The sequence below is a fragment of the Asterias amurensis genome, chromosome 19 (assembly GCF_032118995.1).
Source record: "Asterias amurensis chromosome 19, ASM3211899v1".
In the NCBI taxonomy this organism is placed as follows: domain Eukaryota; kingdom Metazoa; phylum Echinodermata; class Asteroidea; order Forcipulatida; family Asteriidae; genus Asterias; species Asterias amurensis.
This window is the reverse complement of record NC_092666.1, coordinates 7,951,698-7,976,022: the sequence shown is the minus strand read 5'-3', so window position 1 is coordinate 7,976,022 and position 24,325 is coordinate 7,951,698. Positions and strand designations below refer to the sequence as shown.

General features: G+C 36.6%; 1 protein-coding gene across 2 annotated transcripts in view; it reads right to left on the bottom strand.

Moving 5' to 3' along the window:
* LOC139951334 (roundabout homolog 2-like) overlaps window positions 1-24,325 on the bottom strand; it is a 286,406-nt gene that overhangs the window by 64,905 nt on the left and 197,176 nt on the right. The window contains exons 1-2 of one of the 2 annotated variants that reach the window (XM_071950187.1): window positions 23,100-23,642; window positions 3,751-3,881 (exon numbers count right to left, since the gene is read on the bottom strand). In XM_071950187.1, the coding sequence (XP_071806288.1) occupies window positions 3,751-3,881; window positions 23,100-23,154 (186 nt within the window). In that variant the 5' untranslated portion in view covers window positions 23,155-23,642. Of the gene's footprint in view, window positions 1-3,750; window positions 3,882-23,099; window positions 23,643-24,325 lie in introns of those variants that run through there. The other variant, XM_071950186.1, reaches the window with a different exon arrangement.

Sequence of the window (24,325 nt, the reverse complement as noted above, 5' to 3'; positions counted from 1 at the left end):
TGTTCCTTTAAGGTGGGATGGTTTGCAAATTGCCGCTGATCATAGTGACTACCAGTAAATTTGTGTACAGCTTGGAGGATTACCCCTGCCCCATGCACTGCTGTTAACACGGAATCCACTTAAATAATTTGCACTTTTTTAGGTTAAGCTTTGAATTACAATGTGAATGAGTTCAACCAACAATGTCACATGTACTTTATAGGCAGTTCACAGCTTTACTAATACAATTATGCATATCAAATTGAAATAAACAATTTGCTAGTAAAACGCTGGTTGGTTCGCAGTCACGGAACACAAAATAATTCTTGACTGTCACAGTTAGGAAAACATAATTCTGTAAATGTGTTAATTTGATAAGTTTTGTTTACACGCGGGCAAACTTTGTATTCAGTTATAGGAAACCAAAAGTGTTTGGAAAATTGATTACTTAAAATGCTACAACTTTATAAGCTATACACAGGGATATAACAACACATTTGAAACTGCTAATAGCTGACCATTTTATTAATAAAGACACTGGACACTATTGGTAATTGTCAAAGACCAGTCTTCTCACTTCGTTTATCTCAACATATGCATCAAATAACAAACCTGTGCAAATTTAAGCTCAATTGGTCGCCGAAGTTGCGAGATAATAATGAAAGAAAAAACATCCTTGTCACGAGAAGTTGTGTGCTCTCAGATGCTTGATTTCAAGACCTCACAATCTAATTCTGAGGTCTCGAAATCAAATTCGTGGAAATTACTTCTTTCTCGAAAACTACGTTACTTCAGAGGGATTCGTTTCTCACAATGTTTTATACTATCAACAGCTCCCCATTACTCGTTACCAAGTAGGGTTTTATGCTAATAATTATTTTGAGTAATTACCAATAGTGTCCACTGCCTTTAAATGGCGCTTTCCTCTATTCTTCCATAAGTTAAAGACATGGTTCAGGTTGACAGGTCGTCTGCATCAAGTTTCATTTTGTTTCCCCCAAAATGTTACAAAGAGGTAATGGAAAATTAGAACTCAACTAAAAACAAAACTAAACTGAAAAAAATGGTTGCCTTTACTACTACAGTGAAAAAATGTTAGAGCTAGATAAGGAAATAACTAAAACTGAAAACAATGGTTACCTTTGCTTCTACTGTAAACCTAAACACTCAATGTGAGGTGATACTGATAAATGATGTCAAGTGTTATTAAAGGCAGTGGACACTATTGGTAATTACTCAAAATAATTATTAGCATAAAACCTTTCTTGGTGATGAGTAATGGGGAGAGGTTGATGGTATAAAACATTGTGAGAAACGGCTCCCTCTGAAGTGCCATAGTTTTCGAGAAAGAAGTAATTTTCCACGAATTTGATTTCGAGACCTCAGATTTAGAACTTGAGGTTTCGAAATCAACCATCTAAACGCACACAACTTTGTGTGACAAGGGTGTTTTTCTTTCATTATTATCTCACAAGTTCGATGACCAATTGAGCTCAAATTTTCACAGGTTTGTTATTTTATACATACGTTGAGATACACCAACTGTGAAGGCTAGTCTTTGACATTTGCCAATAGTGTCCACTGCCTTTAAAACAATACAATCTTTAGAGGGAGGCAGAAGTACAAGAGGTGAATGATGTTGTTTGTGAGAGGCTTTAGGTTTGGACCTACTGTTATTCCTTGATACAGGAAATGTGGCACAAGCCACCTGCTGACTGACTAGACCAGGCTAGACTGGGCTAGACCATAGAGAGCAACAGCAGACCAGGTCAGGTTAGACCATTCTTCCTCCATGGTTAGAGACCAGGCTAGACTGTTAGAGCAACAGCAGACCAGGCTAGACCCAGAGAGCAACAGGAAGGCATGGTATCCACAGATGTTTGCTGTCCACCATCCAACACCTTGATATCTCCAACCAGGCTGGTTTCACACTTGTCCAATTATCAAGGCCAATCAGACATGTTTGGGATTAGACCCCTACCTTCCTTTACTGTGCCAGCCTTTCTATTTGCAAATTCCTATCGCCACCCTAAATATAGTGTAAAAGTGTGCATATGTTGACTGAGCCACACATCCTTGCTCAAGGCGGAGTGAAACATTGTCACACAGGGGATGGGTTTTCTAACAATCAAACATTTAATGTTTGTATGTTTCTTGTTTATTTATTTAATATTTGGAAATAAGACAAACAAACAAACAATACACCAAGTGAGAAGACTGGTCTTTGATAATTACCAATAGTGACCAGTGTCTTTAATTGATACCAAATAGAACGAGTATCCCAAATGATAAGTTTCCTTTTCCCCTTTGCCTCTGTGGCTACTCTGTGGCCTGACAAAGGTAAGGCCGAGTAAAAATATGTTTAGCGTCCGGGTTTCTCAAAAAAAGGAAGGAGGAGGGGCTTTTAATTTTTTATTTCAAGATGGCTGCCATTCTTTTTAAAATGTCAAGTATCCCTTGTTTTTTCTACTGCTCAAACACACAATACATAAATGAAACATTTTGGTCAAGACATTCAGATTGTTTTAGCTGAGATCGTTTAAAGTAACCCTTTAATAAAAATATTTTTAAAAATGTGCATTAAAAAAAAGAAAAAAGAGGCGGCCTCTAAAAAGGACGGGGACGCTAAACTTTTTTCTTTTTTTTTTACTTGGCCTAATATAAAAGAACTTTTGATTATAAAACACGATTCCAAAGAAATGGCAAACTGCATATATAGAGAAGATGAGTTTCACTTATAAAGTTGACTTTGACAGGATTCCCTGATGAAGGGAGTACTAGATCAATAACTCAAGTAGATGTATCAAATTACAACGATCACTGCTTTCTTGTATAATGTACAAGTCAGCATATGTACATACCAATAGGGTCACACTGCTATTAATACAAGCAGGCGCGTCCATTATTTTATAAGTTTCACTCAGTCACCAGCCCAGACATGTTGCTATGTACATTTATTCACTGCCTTCAACTACTAGACATAAACTTACCCTTAATGTTTGGACTCAACAGTTGTTTCATTATATGGGCACAATAAATAATACACGGGAAAATAGAAAGTAGGTTATGACATCCATACATGGTGCAGTACACTATAATGACCAAAGCATAGTTTATTTTTGATACGCTGTTGTGTGTTTGCACTTCACACTGTTTCCCGAGTTCTGTGAACAAAAATTACAGGCATATTACATGGGATTCGAACCCTTGACCTTCGCAATTCTAGAGCAGTGTCTTACAAACTAGACCACTGAGATTGCCTGGTAGATAAAGGCAGTTTGAACCTTATGTTTTAGCAGTGGGTACCGCAACGATTTAATAGATGTTAAATTTTCTTTACTCCCGATGCAAATTTGACATCTATTAAAGGGACACATTGCCTTGGATCGCTAGAGTTGGTCCATTTAAATCAGTTGAAACCATTTGTTATGAAATAGGTAGGTTAGAAAGATGTTTTAAAAGTAGAGTTTAATGATCCACACAAACATTACTCATAAACTAACATGGTCAGCCTTTTTATGGAGTCAAAAACTTGACTCCACAAAATGGCTTGCCCTTTTAGTTCACAACGTATAAGGAAAACCATGCAATTTCGGGGCATGTGTGGGTCGTTTTATTCTACTTTAAAAACACCTTTCTAATCATATGCATTTGATAACAAACGGTTTCAAACGCTTTTCATAGACCAACTCGCCCGATCCAAGGCAACATGTCTCTTTAAAGCATAGTTTGAAAATGACTTGATCCATGGAGGAAGGAAGGCATACTTACTGAGATACTAGGTTCTGGTTTGCCTTCTGCTCTACAATTGAGTCTGGCCGGAGCATTCTTAGGGACTACTACATTCTCAGGGTGTTCAGTGATCGTCGGTTGCACATCTTCCCTTCTCCTTGCTGCTATAGCTGCAAAACAAAGAAAACAACATTTTGTTTAGAATTAAATAAAAAAATAGTTGCTATTCCTACATTGGTTATACCTGTAGAGATTTATGGTGTTTTAAAACGCATTAGGGAAACACATAGGTCTACCACCAGATTCTTGTCCAACCAACTCAACTCAATAGATTTAAAGGCAGTGGACACTATTGGTAATTACTCAAAATAATTATTAGCATTAAACCTTATTTGAGCTCAAATGTTTACAGGTTTTTTATATTATGCGTATGTTGAGATACACAAAGTGAGAAGACTGGTCTTTGACAATTACCAATAGTGTCCAGTGTCTTTAATTATTTTATTTTGTGCACACTCTAGGTAGGTCTACATGTACCTTATGGCAGATTTTCAATCCAGGCCTGAAATTACATCTATGCCATTTTCATTTTGTAAATGCCATTTTCGTTGGAAAATCTTTAAAAGGAAGGTACACGTTTGGTAACTACTCATAACAAATATTAACTTAAAAACTGACTTGGTAACGAGCATTGGAGAGCTGTTGATAGTATAAACCATTGTGGGAAACGACTCCCTTTGAAGTGATTTGAGAAAGAGGTAATTTCTCACTAAAATAATAAAAGACTTCTAGCAAGAAGTCTTTTATTCCTATCTGAAAGCACACAAATTCGTCCAGCAAGGGTGTTTTTCTTTCATCATTTTCTCGCAACTTCGATGACCAATGAGCCCAAAGTTTAACAGGCTTGTTATTTTATGGTTATGATGGGATACACCCAGTGAGAAGACTGGTCTGACAATTACCAAACGTGTACCTTCCCTTTAAAGCCATTGGACCCTTTCGGTAAACAGTGTTGTCCAAGGCCCACACTTTGTGTACCACAACTTCTATATCAAATAACAAACCTATGAAAATTTAGGTCATCGGAGTCGGGAGAAAACAACGGAAAAACCCACCCTTGTTTCCGCGCGTTTCGCCGTGTCATGACATGTGTTTAAAATAAATCCGTAATTCTCGTTAACGAGAATTGATATTGTTTTGCTGTTTTCTCAAAAAGTAAAGCATTTCATGGAATAATAATTTCAAGAGAAGTCTTTCACCATTGCCTTCTGTAAACCCTGTAAGTTATTTGTAAATCTGTGAACTTTTATTTTTTTTTTCTGAACTGAAAGGGTCCAATGGCTTTAAGTCTAAGAGAAAGTTTTGAAGGGGCACCAAGGCCAAGACCAGGGCAACACAGGTCATGACCTCCGTGGCTTCTGTGTAATTACAAGCCTGCAATGCGGACAATGAATTCAGCTTAGCCATCCGTCTCTTTCATCAAATTAACTGCCTTAAGGCCTAATGCATGGATTGTTATAAGCACACAAAGTACATTGAACCCAATCCTCAGAACTACCAACATCTCCACAATGCAACCCAAGAACATCCCATTCCCATGGGTACCCAAGCTTGAAATAACATGTTCAACTTCCTCTTGTTTAAGCCCCTATTAGAAACACTATGTTGGGTACAAGACTGCATGCATCTTTATAATATAAAAAAAAAAAAAAAAAAAAAAAAAAAAAAAAAAAAAACAAAATAGTTGATAGATGTGTCCTCCATTGATTGGACGATGTTATCATAATAACATGTTCAACTTCCTCTTATTTAAGCCCCTATTAGAAACAATATGTTGGGTACAAGACTGCATGCATGTAGCTTTATAATATAATATAAAAAAAAAAAAAAAAAAAAGAAAAAAAGAGAAAACAAAATAGTTGATAGATGTGTCCTCCATTGATTGGACGATGTTATCATAACTCTCAAAAAAAATATGAAAAGCGAGGGAAATCATGGAAAAAATATAAGAAATAACATAATGATCATATAACCCTAAACCTGAACGTGCAACAAAACTCAAAGAACCTCAGCAATTAGTCACACATCATTTACCACTCCCCCCACCACCATGGTGGGCAAGAAATCTCCATTCTCACTCATGCTATTATTTCTCCTTTATATTAAGAGAAACATAACAAGGGTGTAAATTAATTTCCAGATGATAGAGGCATCGAGTGTGACTGGCCATTGTACTATTCATGGCTGGGGTGTTATGCCAAAGTCGGCAAACATAAAGACTACCATGACTGCTACCCGAGCCAGCTCATATTTGATTAATGTCCGAGGCAGGACAATAATCACAGACCAAAAGAAAAATCACAATTTAGCACATGCTTGAAGACCTCTCTGAATGGTCGTAGTATCCCAGCCCAAGCAGTTGTCTGTCAAGAACTGACTTGTGCTTAGACACATCTCAATGTCAAGTCATGCATGAAGTCTGCAGAGAAGCCAAGTGAGATTGACTGCTCTCATCTTTCATTTTCAAAAGAAACTTGAGACTAACTCAGAGTTTGCTTAGTGAGAAGATCCAGTAATAATATTGAACCCAACCAGATCATGCCTATCAAAAACAACATGGTTCTTCCATCTTTTTCTAAAGGTAGACTGTATTGGGAAATACACAACAATTTTTGATATGCTGTCAAAAAAACTAAACACATAGTTTTAAACTTATAATTATAGAACCTTTTGTGGGATAGCTTTTTCCTGTTAGAAAAATTAAGAAGCTTGTAGTTATATTTATGTCACTCACAGATGTTAAAAAGAAAATTTTTGTTTATATACACAAATGTGGATAAGACGATTTAGAGTGTATTTCTCCCATAGGAAAATATATATATATATATTGTGAGCTTCAAAACAGCAAAAGACAATGAAGGTTGATAGTTAACATTCATTCTTGACCACAAATGTTCACATAATATTAATAATAATAAGATGAAATGTTGATTTGTACTGGCAGCATTGTGATCTTTACATAATACTGTATTTCATGTTGGTATGGTTGATATTCCATTCATAAATACCTCAGACAGTTTCGCTATTCCTAATGGTGGAAAGCGCGTCACGTGGGGGTGTTTAAACGGTTGATAAAGACCAGCTGGAGCTGTTTATAGCCGGTTGTTTTCAGATAGTCTTAGTCGCGCTAGTCTTAGTTCAAGACATTTGAGTTGGTCGCGCTGTGTGTGAAAGCAAAACGAGAAACGTCTTGCACCAAGACTAACAACGCGCACGAATGCATATCCGAAAACTGTCTCAGTCATAAAAATGCAACACACGTACAGAGCTCAAGGACATCGGAAACCGGATAAGTTTTACAGAGTTTCTTACTTTGTTACGCCTTTTAACCAAAAAGGCATTTATGAATGGGAATAAAAGAGTAGTGACTCGTTCTTAAACTGCCGTTTAAAACCTTGCAATTAAGGCCCCCGCCGAACGCCACGACCACGACGGTTTTAAATGGCAGTTTAAGAACTCGTCGCTACCCTTTTATTCCCTTATTAACTTCCCCACAAAATATCAGTTGAATTCCAGGGCAACAAACTAGTCGGTATTTCCAAGCTGTCCAAAAGATGTAAATTAAAGGTGTACAGGTGATGCTCGTTTAAGTGCCCCTTAGAGTCTGTATTTACACCATCATATGATTTAGATGTACCAGATGGTAACATCTAACTATGACAACTTTAGGTTAAGTCCCTTGTGGTGGTTAAGTACCCCAATCTACATAACACCTGGCAAAGATATGAATATCTATAAACCTGTTGGAAAATATCAATATTTCAACTATGTTGAAATGTGTCCATTAACCCGATGTTTGCAGTCACAATACAAACGTCTGTGATGGTGATGTTGTATTATTGATGGCACTGATTCAGACCTACTCAAGTTATCAGAATATTTTGTGGTTTTGAGTCTGGCCTTAAAGCCCTAGGATTATAGGACTTTCCATTACAAATCATGCATATTAACCCAAACTCACATCAGTTTGCTTACATAGATCTGCACAGTGTGGCTCTTTGCACACACAGTAAGAATAAAATAACAAGTGACATTTAGAAAAGCGTTGATTTCTTTAAAATTCATGTTTGTTGACCTCCTTCAGCTTTCATTTGAAAAATGTAATCAAAATAAACTACAAACAGATACTAGGCGAACACAATTTTGCACCCGATTCTGATGTTTTGTAACAGCATTTAAGGGGACATGTTGCCTCGGATCGGGCGAGTTGGTGTATGAAAAGTGTTTGAAACCGTTTGAAATGTGAAATGCAGATGGTTACAAAGATGTTTTAAAGTAGAAAACAATGATCCGCACAAATATGCCTCAAAATTGTGTGGTTTTGCTTTTATTTTGCGAACCAACACAGTCTGCCATTTTTTGGAGTCAAAAAAAACCAAACGCGCAACTTCGAGGCACTTTTGTGTGGTTCATTATATGCATTTTATAACAAATGGTTTTCAAAGACCTTTCATGAACCAACTCGACCGATCCAAGGCAAAGTGTCCCTTTAGGTAGCTGATATTTCCATGGATGAAAAAGTCATAAGGTATCAAGTTGATGCTGTAAGTAGTATTGTAAGTTTTGGTACTGTTGCCACACTACTAACAAATCACTTCCAGCACTCTTCTAGTCTTCTTTGAATCTTATCTGCAAAGATTGGCTGGACTGTCTAATTGATAACATAAACACACCGTCTAACGAACGAATGAACGCTACACTGCGCTTTAAAGTCACATACTGATAATGTTTAACTTCTCAAAAGCCACGTGGAATCAAAGATAGGAGAAATTAACATGCCATGCCGGGCATTTCAAGCAAAGACATTCCTATTCTTATGTTACAAAAGAACATGGTATTTTTGGTTTGTGTGTTTATAATCAGCAATATATCTGAACAGGTGTAGAAAGCCTTGCCCATAGGTTAGTCTAAGTGATTGCTTCTTCTAATCACTTCCTGTATATCTCATTAACATTGCATATCTTAATTAAAACATTCTTGGCTTACTTTCTAAAGCTTTACATAGGAGGTACAGCTGGTGTAAATTACACTTAAAGGCAGCAGACACTATTGGTAATTGTCAAAGACTAGCCTTCACAGTTGGTGTATCTCAACATATGCATAAAATAACAAACCTGTAAAAATTTGAGCTCAATCGGTCATCGAACTTGCGAGATAACAATGAAAGAAAAAACACCCTTGTCACACGAAGATGTGTGCGTTTAGATAGTTGATTTCGAGACCTCAAGTTCTAAACTTGAGGTCTCGAAATCAAATTCGCGGAAAATTACTTCTTTCTCGAAAACTATGGCACTTCAGAGGGAGCCATTTCTCACAATGTTTTATACCATCAACCTCTCCCCATTACTCGTCACCAAGAAAGGTTTTACGCTAATAATTATTTTGAGTAATTACCAATAGTGTCCACTGCCTTACATTAAAACATTCTTGACTTACTTTCTAAAGCTTTACATAGAAGGTACAGCTGGTGTAGGTTACACTAAAAGAAATGTAAGGATATGACTTGAATATCAACAACAGCTTGGTGAAGATGAGTGAGCTTCAAGGTGCATTGTTTGTTTGTTGTAATTTTATTACTGATTGTTATTTGCTGTAACTTTTTCATGGATTTTTTGTTATTTGCTGTAACCTTTTTATGGATCGCTGTAACTTTTTACTGTTTTTTTTTTATGCAATTACGCATTTGATTGCTTTCGTTTGGATTAATTAATTTTCATAATTAATTTTTTTTTTACTGGAATTGTGTTAAATTGTTATGCGTTCTCGAACAGTTCAATAAATTAAATTAAATTAAATCTCAAAAACAAATTCAACTTTTGTAAAGCGCTCCGATCTTTGTGGGGTGCTATAAGAACGCCGAATGTATGTAATTCAAAGGAAATTTTGATCTTTGTGGGGCGCTATAAAAACGCTGTGTGTATGTAATTCACAGGATGTTCCTGTGGTTTCTTATTATCCTCCAATAATTTTATCATGCATAAAGGCTACTTAGTTTACTACTTTATACTACATAGGCTATCTAAACTTCCATTATGTTTCATATGAAAGTCAATAGATCTGGATGCTGTCCAGAATTATTACATAAACCATAGAAAAGATTGTTTGCTTGATTAGTATTCGTGTAACTTTCATTCGTATTATTAGCGTATGATATCATAAGATGAAGACTAAAGTGCATCAGCGCTGTCTTCATCAATAGATCTTAAAGGGACACGTTGCCTTGGATCGGGGGAGTTACTCAATGATATGAATTTTTTTTGAAACCGTTTTTTATGAAATGCATATGGTTAGAAAGATGTTTTCAAAGTAGAAGATAATGATCGACATAAATATGCCTCGAAACTGTGTGCTTTTCCTTTTGCTTTGCAAACTAACAAGGTCGGCCATTTTGTGGAATAAAAATTTTACTTGACAAAATGGCGTGCCGTGTTAGCTCACAACGTTATATATGGAAAACTGGGAAATTTCGAGGCATTTTGTGAGGTTCTAACCATATGCATTTTATAACAAACGGTTTTTCGTGTTAAAAATAATTCTTCTTCAGTGTCCTACTCCAAAATTATTTTGATCACCTCTCTCCACCATGGCATGGATCAAGGAGATCCATTCCTCATCAGGAGGGTAGGAATACTTCCCTCCCTAAAAATATCATTCCCAAGTCAAAAAGTAAAAATAAAACATATTCAGTTGTTTTTCCCAAGATGTGATTGCAGACTATTTCTACAGTGACTCTCAAAGGCGCCAGTTACTTCCCACTTGAAGTTTATTTTACTACTTTAGACAATACAGATCAAGTTGGCAGGCATTTTCTCTTCACTATATTTAGCCCAAACACTTAGAAACTTTTATTTACACGCACCGACTGTAAGCTTAGTGTAAATCTGTTTATCCATTGGACCATTTCGGTACAAAAACAAACAACAAAAAAAGTTCACAGATTTACAAATAACTTACAGGGTTTACAGAAGGTAATGGTGAAAGACTTCTCTTGAAATATTATTCCATGAAATGCTTTACTTTTTGAGAAAACAGTAAAACAATATCAATGCTCGATATCGAGAATTACAGATTTATTTTAAACACATGTCATGACCCGGCGAAACATGCGGATACAAGGGTGGGTTTTCCCGTTATTTTCTCCCGACTCCGATGACCGATTGAGCCTAAACTTTCACAGGTTTGTTATTTTGTATAGAAGTTGTGATACACGAAGTGTGGGCCTGGGACAAAACTGTTTACCGAAAGGGTCCAATGGCTTTAAAGAGATCTGAGAGCTTTCCTTCAGTTGCTTACAAATGAAATAAGTTACTCCTCACCCACAAACTCAACATAAAAATTGTGTAATAATTGTTTGGTAATTAACCCAACTTATTTTGGGCGACAACAACCTCACTAAACAAAACATAGGAACTATATCAAAACACTTTGGACAAGCCATTCCACCTAACTTAGTTACACCTAACATGCTGCCATTTCCAAGAAAACAGAATTAGGCTTAACAATTGAAGTGGTTTGCCAATAGTGGTTACATGGTAGCCAGAGGGGGTAGGGGTGTCTGTTGTGTGCCTTTTGGCGGACACCCTGTTGTAAATTTGGACATCCTGTTTTTGGTCATGAACATTTTGGACACCTCGTTTCTAAATTACAGCAAAGTGGGAGACCCTCTTTACAAAATCCTGCCTTACACCTGTATTGTTAGATAGTTCATTTATCAGGAAAACTATGTTTGCTAAATATTTGTTATATGTTCATGATTTCTCTTTGAATCAAAGAAGAGTGTGAGGAAATTTAAAAGCTTTTTGGATGTGTAATTCAGGGTTAAAATAAACAACAGCATTTCAACCTCAGTATTTTATGAAGGAGATTAATACCATCATCTGTTTTAAATAAAGGGAAGGTAGACGTTTGGTAATTGTCAAAGACCAGTCTTCTCACTTGGTGTATCCCAACATAAGCATAAAATAACAAGCCTGTGAAAATGTGAGCTAAATTGGTCATCGAAGTTGCGAGAAAATGATGAGAGAAACAACACCCTTGTCACACGAAGTTGTGTGCTTTCAGATAGGAATAAAAGACTTCTGGCTAGAAGTCTTTTATTATTTTAGTAAGAAATTACCTCTTTCTCAAAATCTATGCTACTTCAGAGGGAGCCGTTTTGTCAAAATGTTTTATACTATCAACAGCTCTCCAATTCTCGTTACCAAGTCAGTTTTTAAGTTAATATTTGTTCTGAGTAATTACCAAACTTGTACCTTCCCTTTAAAGATGCTATGTCAGATTTTTGGACGATTTGACCCAAAATTTTGGTATTTTGATGGGGTCGAGAAAGTTACAAGCTTTCATTTGAGCCATTGCTCGAAAAAGTCCGCCAATTATTAGTAGCAGTGAAATAAAGTGCTCAAAATTAGTTTCTGTCAGGATCCCGACAATATATCACGTGACCAATTCTTATGTGTTTTATATGAAACGTTTTAAATTTTTGTCATGGTTCCTGACCATTAAAAGTAAAAGTTAAACTTATTTTGTTAGAGCGGGTGACACTCTTTGAAATACCATTCACTCAAAAAAATCTATTTTTAATGTTTGGGGCCAAAAATCTGACATCTTTTATCCGTATTTCCTCAAATAACTACCGTCAGCTGTACCTGATATTTAAAGTCAGTGGATAGAGCAGACATAACGTCTTACATGTAGTACCAGGTGCTAAAACAACTGCTTTGTCTAAATTTTCAGGGCAAGTAGGCACTTATGGTTTGGGTAAACATACTCAGACATGCTGATGTACTGTTAAAGTGTGTATGATGTATGCTCCTTCCAATGTTATTGTAGGTATTTCAGTATTTGTCATTGGTGATTTCTGGCTACTACATCCTCCCAATAGCATTCCTTTTATGTTTTGATATGTTTTTGTTTTGATACATTTACATTATTTCGAAAGAAGACATTCTCAATCATCGTGTTTACAATAAACGCACCACACCAGCAGGCTGTAAACACTTCATTATTATTCATACCACGTTTATGGGAAAACAACTTAACTAGTTTAAACTTTGTCAAGGATTTCCTGCACGTGTATGTGTTGCTTGGATTTACCAAATCAAAACACAAAACAAGGGCAAGTGGGGGGGGGGAAGACAGTTTTCTTTGAAATGGAGATATTTCACACATATTTATTCAGGACAATCTGTAGGCAACTAATAAAAGTAAGCAGATTAAACAGTAAACAGCTCGATATCTGTTTCCAATCATTAACAATATTGAAATAAAAGGATCATATTTTGGTTTGGTATCATCTGACTTTGAGACACATGACCTTTGTCTCTTTTAACTTCTGTTTTAGGCTCTACAAGTTTTATCCACTACGCTTCGAAGTACTCTCTTAATGTAAAAGAGTGATAAACCACTCATTTTGTCCACCATACCACTCTTGTAAAGAGCCATATGGCGCACAACTATTAAGAGTGGTAAAATGCTATCAAGTCTATTTAGAGAGAAGTTCGTTCCAATTTCAGAAAGAGTGATACCGAGTGACTTTCACTCTCAAAATAGCGAAAATGCCACCACTCGGACAAGTCAGTGAAATTTTCACTCTTTTACATATAGATAGTACAGCTACTCCAAGTGATACAAACAACTCCTTTTCTGTTACGGTTGTTTTATTTGTTTGTGTTTCATTCAACCTTTCAGTTATATATATGCCTTGTAAGTTCATTTTTGGTTGTGAATAAATAAACACAAGAGATTTCATGAAAGGGTCACTACTTTTTGTCTGGTAAATTAAGTTGCATGTCTTGTTGTCTGGTGTCTATTACATGCAGGGTATTTAACACACCAGACCAACGGAGTGGGTCCAACAATTGTGGAAACATGAACTGTCTACTTTTAACCATCCACAGCTATTGTACGGCTGTACCTCATTTAGAATCCTGCCATCTCTTTATCAAACAAGGGTGTGTATGAACCCCACCACTTTGAAATAAACTGAAGTATTTATGGATTACCACCTACCATCTGCAATCACTAAATCGGGACTCTACCTCATGAATTGGCTTAGCTCACAACTTTAGCTTATTAGCAACATTTCCACATTAAGTACCTTGCTTTGTAATTGACACCATTTTTATTTACCATTGTGGGGTGCATAAACAATGCCATGTATGTATAATATAGCAAACACAAGTTTGTTTATGCTTGCAAAGTTTCAGTACATTTGAATAAAGAAAAACAAAGTAAGTTCAGGGGACAGAACGATAAGTTGTTCTTGGTGTACAACAATGAAATGGTTATTGTGAGAAATAGGAAGATAGTCTCACCTATGGCCTTTAAGGCAACCGAAATAGGCAATAACTTTATATCCTGTTTTCTACTTCCGCACCTGTTTCAGTGGAATTTTCACAGCTAAGTGACATCTACTCTTGTACCCTCCTTTTATTTTACAATCACTCAGCTTTTACTACCACTGTATCCCATAAAGTGTAAGCAATGACTGAGTAACTTGTCTTACGATTCTGTTTGAGCACGCAGTAGAAACCATAATGCTAGAAGAAACTGAATCACAGTAGCTGTCTACGCAGCTATGTAATTACAACAAACTGATTACTTTCAACAAGACACATTCAACAGGGTTTGATTCTCCAGTCCAGGTGCAGTACAAGGTCCCACATATATTAAGCGCAATAAATATCTGCAATGGTTTTTTTTTATTCCTTCCTGAACTGCTTGGCATTTTGCTTGTAATTCCTTTCTGGAAGGGACAACCCTGGCAGGGCTAAAGGCCCGGACCACACTCATGCTAGCCTTGAGACAAAGTCATATCTATTTCAACACAGAACCAATTGAGCATGCATTGAGTGTAGTGATATTAGCAACATTTGGAAGAGTGCCTTGCGGCTATGGTTCATCCATGGATACAGTGATTCAGTACAGAGCTGATCTTCTTTCAGCTCCTATCTGCATATGTGTACTTTCATTGCACTGTTGACTCATATGGAGGCAAAGCCTACATGGTTGACTTGGTAGAATTGGTTAAAAGTGCTATTCACATGACAGCAATTTAACTGGGGACCCTTGCTTAATTTTAGCATGGTTGTAAAATGTAGCAATGTTTAGCATCTTAGCAAGGGACCCTTGCTAAAATGCTCTCGTGTGAAAGGGGCTTAAAGGCAGTGGACACTATTGGTAATTGTCAAAGACCAGTCTTCCCACTTGGTGTATCTCAACATATGCATAAAATAACAAACCTGTGAAAATTTGAGCTCGATTGGTCGTCAGAGTTGCGAGATAACTATGAAAGAAAAAACACCCTTGTCACACAAAGTTGTGTGCTTTCAGATGCTTGATTTCGAGACCTCAAATTCTAAACTTGAGGTCTCAAATAAATTCGTGGAAAATTACTTCTTTCTCGCAAACTACTCCACTTCAGAGGGAGCTGTTTATCACAATGTTTTATACTATCAACCTCTCCCCATTACTCGTAATCAAGAAAGGTTTTATGATAATAATTATTTTGATTAATTACCAATAGTGTCCACCGCCTTTAACTTTGCATACAGTCCAGCATCACCAGACCTGTGTAATATTCACATTGCTCAACCTCTCATTAAAAACTCTGATTTACCAGAGAAAAAGGACCAAAGCTAAACATGAAGTGGAACTGATGTAGGGTAGAGTTTAGACCAGTGCCTGTGCTATGAAACACATTGGTCCAACATCCAAAAATCTAAACTGACATTGACAAACTCAACAAATGGCTAAAATTAAAAAGGGATCTCTCTAACCCAAGATATCAGGAACTTCTTGAGTTGAATCGGTATTCAAAAGTCTTTACAATGACTCTTAATGTTCTTCTTCTTCTTCAGAGCTTTTTGGTACTTGCAAGGTAGTGTTTGTTTATAAAATCTTGTTTTGACAATGAAACCCCCAAAAGTTCTCATAAAATGCACAGGTTTCTGTTTGTTTATCCTTTGAGAAATTATGGAACGACTTGCAGCGCAGTGAACAGGTAAACTTGGGTCATAATCTCAGGCCAAAATCGGCCATCATGGTTTGCTGAAATTGCAGACTTGCCTGCCATTATGCTGTATTAAATAAAATCAATTGTGGAAGCCAGTCAATCTCTCGTTATCTTTGTTGGTACAAAAAATGATGAAGGTCCAGAATCATGGATTACCCAATAACATCCTGAAAGGGGGAGTTCGATCATGAATTCCACTGCTCTTTATCCTTCTTTGAGAAACGAAGCGTAGTGAATGCCTGTGCACCGACCTCCACAATGGATTGTCCCGGGGCTTGTATATACACGTCAGCCAGCCAGTTGATCACAACCGAAAAAAGACGCTCCAAAGTTGTTCCAGGCGTTAATATACGTCAACCGAAATTCTAATAAGAAATGTTTTGCATGGACGTGTCATCTGATGTGAATTGGTGAACACATCCAATAGACAGAAATGAGTAGGGCCTACATCAGTCCAGCTTTAATTTTATTTTTATTTTAATATGTTGAAAGGTACGTGATATTTAAGAAAGAAACAAAATGAAATTTCACTGAGTTTTTGATTTAAACAAAATTAGGCATCAGGCATTGAGATCTTAAACTATTTTTTTGTTTCCACAAGTCCAAAATATAGTGTAATATTTACTTTCCCATTTACAATAATGGGAAAGATGTTCTGTTGAGTAACACACTGGTAATACACATAAGCAGTAATCACAAATGACTAGGGAAGTACATTTACTTAAAGACTGGACACTATTGGTAATTGTCAAAAACCAGTCTTCTCACTTAGTGTATATCAACATATGCATAAAATAACAAACCTGTGAAAATTTGAGCTCAACTGGTCGTCGAAGTTGCGAGATAATAATGAAAGAAAAAAAAAACACCTTGTCACAGGAAGTTGTGTGCTTTCAGATGCTTGATTTTGAGACCTCAAGTTCTAAATTTGAGTTATCAAAATCATATTCATGGAAAATTACTTCCTTCTCGAAAACTACGTTACTTCAGAGGAAGCCGTTTCTCACAATGTTTTATACTATCAACCTCTCCCCATTACTCCTTACCAAGTAAGGTTTTAAGCTAATAATTATTTTGAGTAATTACCATTAGTGTCCACTGCAAACACGTCTTTCTCGAAAACTACGTTACTTCAGAGGGAGCCGTTTCTCACAATGTCTTTTAAGTTGAAAAGAACTCCATGGAAATTTAATTAAATGGGACTTCTGGTTTAATCTGTATAAACATCACTGATGGTCGTAATAGTTTGAGTTACTGTAAAAATAGTAGACACCCTTTAGGACCATTTAGGACCCTTTAGTGGTGTACCATGCAACGGGATTACTCTGTTGACCTTTAGCAAGTATGGTCACTCAGGGTATCTTTATAGGTCAATAACTTAGTCCAGATATTTTGCTTAAAATAACTCCAACAACATACAACTGCACATAGGAACAAAATAAGTTGACTGTATTCAAATAAATATCAAAGGAAAAGAGTTGGTTTTGCTAACAAAACAGTTGCTGGCAGTGTAAGAACTTTCCACCATATACATAAACTGACAAACCTGTAGAAGTTTGAGATCGATCAGCCATCTGGGCCACAAGAAAATAGTGAAAATAAGATTACACTTTTTGCATGACATCGATGCAAAAACAAAAATGAATAAAACGCTCACTGAGCGATGAACTCCAAATGCAAAATTAGATTATTTATTTCGCATCGAATGCCATTTCAGACAGAAACATTTCAAGGGGTGTTTTCTACTATCATCATCATTAGACCATGTTAGTTTTATTTAAATCTGTGATCTTCACGATTTTTGTTTCTTACCTATTCTGTACTGTTCCATTAAGTTACAAGAACCATTAATATGAGAGGAAATATTGACATAAAAAGGCAAATCTAAGAGAACAAGAGAAACCTGATGGGTTTAATAGAAGGGACCCTGACCCTTCATTGCTCTCCTTCCTCCTCCATTTAAGTTTATGATTCAGATTCCCCTAAAACCAAGCCATGTATGAAAAATATCCCAAGAAATGATTTGAGACGGAAACGACATGTGACGAGTCTGTATTTTCTGACCAAGCAGCACCAATGGTTTGAATGCTTGAATGATCATGACTCAGCATTTGTCATTCCATTCCTAAAAATCTTCTAAGATTTGGTCTCCAGTAAAAAAAAAAGTCTACCACACTTGCATTTCAATTATTATCCGGTCAAGAATACAAGTGAAATCAAATTATGACATTCCGCATTGAGGATACGACTGAAATACCTTTACACACAGTACCCTGACATGCATTTCCATTGAGTGTGGGAAGAAGAAGAAGCCTTTGTAATAATAACACAATTATAATAGCATTAAGGATGTAATATACTTTGCTTTGACAGAGATTGCATGTGTTATCATGTAATCCTATTTCATCTTTATGAAGGTCTAAGCACTCCTCTATTGTCATAATGGTTTAGGATTATGTGAGTAATCAGCATGGAGTGGTACAAAACTCCATCATTACTGATATAACAGAATCTACACAAATACACTCCTTAATCCTCTGAAACATGTTTGCACTACTTCTTATACAAACTTGAATGAAATCCCAATACAGATCAAAGAGGGGATAATCCCACAAGAATGTTGATACAGAAGAGGGAAGGATGCAATTAGCTAGCTTGATACACACTGGATTTGTGGGATACCAGGCTGTTGAGTGTGCTGGTATTTGCTTGGGATGCCATTGGTGTGTAATGAAGTCAACCATAAGCATTGGCTTGAAGCCTTGTCAAACCATGCTACCTCCATGGTCCAACCAAAAATGGTTGTGTAATCTAGAATTTATTTCCCAATAGTAATGGAAGTTTTGAAATAATAAAGTTGTGAACAAAGATATAATTTCAACAATGGTAAATGTTGGGGAAGTTTAGGGGGGAGCTGTGACTGTGAGTCAGCGATCATAGCCACTCTATATGTTCTACCTCAAAGTGAAAGTTGCTGTCCACGATGATTGAACTGCAGAATGGTGTAAACATCTACATACAATGTACACTAATAAACACTTGGAGCGATAGTAACATGATGACTGGGTGTTTGCTCTGACTGAGTGGCAGAATACAGATCGGTGTTTCAATATCTTCAATATGCTAGGGTTTATTATGATGCCACATTGTTGTGTAGAAAAGATATACTCAGTTCTAACTCCATTACTTCACAACCTTGCCATCCAGCTCTAACTGTTAACCAGCAATGTGATAGGTCTGATATGTCATGAGTAAAGCAAAGCCAACTTTCCTAAGTAAGTGTATCTCTATATCGGGTGGGGGAAAGTACACATTTATACTTTCAAGGGGCACCAAGGCATTGGTCAGAAGTATAAGGGGCAATTGCCTCTGTTGCCCTACGGAAGTATCAGACCTAAAGTAATATTCTCAAGACATATTCTACAAAGAGGAAGCAGAGCATTCTTAATTTCAACAGTAAAGAAATATCACAAACTCAATTGTGACTTTCATCATCACACTCACCTTTTTAAGAAGAACAACTGATAAAAATTCACTATAACAAATTGTTGTGCTCTATTTTAAATAGGAATGTGAAAGTAAAAGGACTTAGTTTAGAAAATGTAAAGAAATCTTCCCAAAACACAACAGTTGAGCAGAAACACTTCATGCCTGCCTGTTTATAAAGTATTAAAAAAACTCCATGGATATTCAACATTCAAGCATGGTTAAAAAAAGACATAAATTTGTTTCATCCCTACAACAAGAACTTGACATAAAACTTCTTTACCTGATATTTTAGTCCCACAAATCAATGGAATTATAAAAATGAGACTCCATGAAAGCAATTTGGAACAAGGCGGTGTGCAACACTGAACATCCATCCTCAAAAAGCTTTCCAGAAGAAAAATAATCGTCCAACAACAGCCTAAACTACAGTAACTGGTCATCAATCAATTCTGTCAAATATACAGTGTTCTTTCAGACATTGGCCAATATAGCTTCTAGTGGCAATTTTTGCTACAAAATAACAGTTTGACCAGATTTCTGGAAGTGATTAATGCATGGAGACAGTGTGTTGCTGCGAGGGTATAAAGCAAGAAGCGTTAAAATTTTAGGCTTCGTTCAAAGCGATGCTCTTAAAAAAACAACAAAAAAAACAAGTGATCATCTAAATTGGTATGTTGTTAACTGTCTTGGTATATTTATAAGGCACTGAAAAAAAATTAGATTCATATTTAACTTTACCATTCATATTTAACTTAAACAAGGATGACATTTTGTAACAGACATTTTTTCCTTCTTCATTTTGAAAATATTGATGTTTACCAATCTCATGCCATAACAAATATTATTTGGAAAACGTTAGTTGAAAATTTATCACTTAAAGGAATTGACAAACCCTGGTGCTTCAGGCTTCCTTGTGAGCAACATTTGACACATTATCGGATGTAAACATTGAATGTTACATTTACTACTTTACGAGGCATTTGTTACGTTTACCATTCAAATTTTGTTATTGTGTTCATTTATAAACTGTTTATAATCCAGATGAAAGTGTGAAATAATTAAAATTATGTTCCTCTGAGAGGCCATCCGGATCTATGCTTTGTATGTTGTACTTTATGACCGGGTTTGATTGGAATAAATATCTCCTAACTTCTCGAAAAGATAATGAAAATTGTTCAACTAAGTCAACTCCAAACTCAACGAGTGGAGGTGTTCAACGTATTGACCAAGTTTGGCACAAACAAAAGGTGAACTTCAAAGGGTGTCACTAACAATCACTTCAAATGCACTTCATTTTATTAAGGAAATGTAGCCGACGCTGCTTGGTTGGAACAAACATGACAAAAACACGTGGATTGTCAACATGCTGGTAGACGAATTACACGTTTAGTTCTGGAGTGTGATGATCCGAATGAAGTTTTAAAAGACACTGGACACTATTGGTAATTGTCAAATACCAGTCTTCTCACTTGGTATATCTCAACACATCAATAACATTAACAAACCTGTGAAAATTTGAGCTCAATTGGTGGTCTAAGTTGCGAGATAATAATGAAAGAACACACTTGTCACACGAAGTTGTGTGCTTTCAGATGCTTGATTTCGAGACCTCAAAGTCTAATTCAGAGGTCTTGAAATCAAATTCAAATATTTTAGTGGAAAATTTCTTCTTTCTTGAAAACTAAATTACTTCAGAGGGCTCAGCCGTTTTACACAATGATTTATACTATCAACAGCTCTCCATTACCACTTTATATTATCAGACAAACATGCAGCACCTAGATCATACGCATTAAGCACAGTCAGTACATGCAGTAAACATAAAGCTTCGACATGACTGACGTGCGGAAGTTAATTTTGACTACTTCTCTCAGATCCGGGGGTGCTGAGCTTTTGTGCAGAGTAAAAAAGCCCACAAAATCTGGTATTTCTGAGTTGGAGTTAAGTTCTGCCAGTACAAACAATAAATTTTTATGTTTCCTGAAGTGAAAGTTCTATCCCTCATGATTTGTGACAAACAATATTTGTCTTTCCTGACAAATCAATAGGAGCAGATATTTTAACCCAAAAAAATGTTAATACTAAACGTGAGACTCTCTTTCGATCTTTGATTCCTTGGAAATTGTCTACACATTGCATAGACTCCCAGAAGACTCACAAAATGAATTTTTGAGTCCCATTCCGGTGTGTCTATTGCTAAAAAATTACTATTAACTTGTTTTCCATTGTTGTTGGAGTAAACATATTCATTACATGATTTAGTCATATCAGCTTTCTGTCTAGCAAGTGTTAAGTCTCCACACAACAACAGGAATATATTGGTCCTTGACAACAGATTCTGACTATCAAGTGATGGAGGAGATTTAAGAACACTACTTCCTGTGCAATAAACAGTGCTGGTGGTAGCTTATAACAAAAGCCACATTATGGCACGGCTCAGTTCCTATTACAAAAGCAGTGTATATCATCACCAGACAGATACTTCAAGACAAAGAAATCCCAATAATATGAACTGTGTCATGACAGCATGGCTGAAACAACACCACTAATCCACACTAGCCATTTGTGTAATGAATGCTAATCACTGTGATGTACCTGACACTGTTATTTCATTGTGAGTCATTTTTGTGTGTGGACGTGATGGGATGCTCACTTTGACTGTAAACTTGAAACCTTTCAGCTAAGTTCCCTGTGGCCAATTTCATAGAGCTGCTTTAAAAGCAAACATTTTGCTTAAGCATGAAAATAGCTCGCTTATTTTACACATGTTACTGGCCTAAATTTCATACCATTTTACATTGCTTGTGACTGGTATTTAGCTGTTGTTTACTTAGCATAACAATTGAGTGGAGTCATGGCCGGTAATAAGATTTTTTTAAGCAAGGATTTTTTTGCTTTTAAAAGCAAAATTTTGTGCGTAAGCAGCCCTATGAAATAAGCCCCTGATGTGTTAAGTAGAATTTCCTTAAATCTTTTCTTTATAGTAAGTAGTAGGGTTGTTACGTACGACCATCTACCTCCATGGTACGATTTGGAGTTTTACCAACTGAGGCGGTTCGCACGACAGCGATACAAAAGCAAATCGTTGTGAAAGTGTCTGATATATGTGGCGTGAAATGTTGGGGAACATTTTTAACACTTGACTCGTGGAGAAATCAAATCTAGTACAGGAAAACAGAAATTGTCCGCAAGCCAACAAACATCTTACAAATCATTTTAAAACTTTGATCTTTATAAATACTATCCGTTTCCTCTATTTAATATCACTTACATTTTGAAGGGAAGCAAAAATCGAATTGAGCTGAATTGAAGTAAAAATAAAGAGGATCTGATTTGGATGGAACTTTTGACTTGATTGCTGTTGAGGATTTTGTTGGTGAGTTCATCGGGAGGCTACCATCTTAGTTGCGATAACGTATCCCTCCTCCCGACGACGGAGGGTTACGTTATCGCAACTACTACCCTCTATGCTTCACCACTATCTTCTTTTGTAATCAACACTACTTCTATCTTTAATCTTAAAAGAGTAAAACACTCACATCCATTCTTTTCAAGAACTTGTCAAATAATCAATCCACACTCAAAGTCTTTTAATATGGGGTGTGAACTTGAAGATATCTTCATAAAAAAGACACAAGAAAACTGCTTTATTGCCAATCAAAAACCTACCTCAATGTAAAAACAAACACAGTCTTCTTTATAAGTGCAGATTATCATAAAATAAGAGAGGAAATAAGATGGATAAAGTTCTGAATTAATTTTGCTCCGATCATGGAGGAAGAAAGTTTGACCAACAAATGCACAAAATGAGAAGAAACAAACTTACCACCGTGAGACAATGCCAAAACTACTACGACTGTGAAGACAGTATTCCTCATCATATTTCAGCGTACTTGAAGATTTTATGATCCACTTAAGAAACAAGCATAGAGCAATCCAACAGATCCTTCACTGATGATTATCACTTCAACTCCTCGTCCTATTGCCTGATGCATACAACTAGGTCGACTGAATGTATTCATATCCTAGCTTGCAGCATGCTTCCAGTCACCCACTGCCAATCTCATCAAACAACACTCTGATTATAACTTGATGACGGCCCGGCTAGCAATCACTAACAATTCGGCAACAAACTTACTCCGGTCCACAGTTCCCAGGGAAGACTGCTGGAATTCTGATGTAGGGGATGCTTTTCTTAGCTATGATGGCAATTATATACAGAGCCTGTGTTTAAAATGTCCAGGCGTGATCTAGTGTGTCCTGCATCTACCTAGGCCTAGCAATAGATGAGACATGAAATGCCCACAGTCAAACCACCACCCCCAGCTACACCAACTTGTAATCAAGTGGAAATGTTTACAGATCTAGCCGCTTGCCCCACAAAGACTTGCCTACACAGTGGCCTCACCCAGCATGCAATGATATGGACATATCCTCACTCCATGCAACACACCTGGTAAATGTCTTAAGGCCCCTAACAGATTGCACTAGGACTCTACCATTATGTCCAAATAGGGGTGTTTGTGATGCACACCTGATGGTCACACAACCAAAGTTTTATCTTGTATTTTTTTAGCACACAGCAACTTGTATTTTTTCTCTTCTGAACTTGAGTAATTTTTAAAGACTATTTAGAAGTGTCCTGGGGTAGATTTAGATCCTATATTGTCTAATGCTTTCTAGTTTCTGCCAGGCCCATTTCTTTCAAATTTACAAAAACGTATCTCTTTAGTCAGTTTAGTATTTCAGTTTAGTTTGTTGTCATTTTAAACAATAAATTGTAAGTGTTGCTAAATATTTGCATAAAGTATAAAGCTACCGTGCCTTGAGGATTGGTGATAATATACCCTGGTGTTTCTTAGAGTTTGTAGGGGAGGCAGTAAGCTACTGATATAACATCCACAGGCCAGGTTGCGTGGTTGTGACCACATAGCGTTTGTTTCTTGAGAGGGGGGAGGTAGATGGCTGGCTGTAGAAGCAGATGGCCTCTGGGTTCTTTCAATATTCCTCCACTACTCCCTAGTTTTGCTCTTGGCATATTAACAACACCCT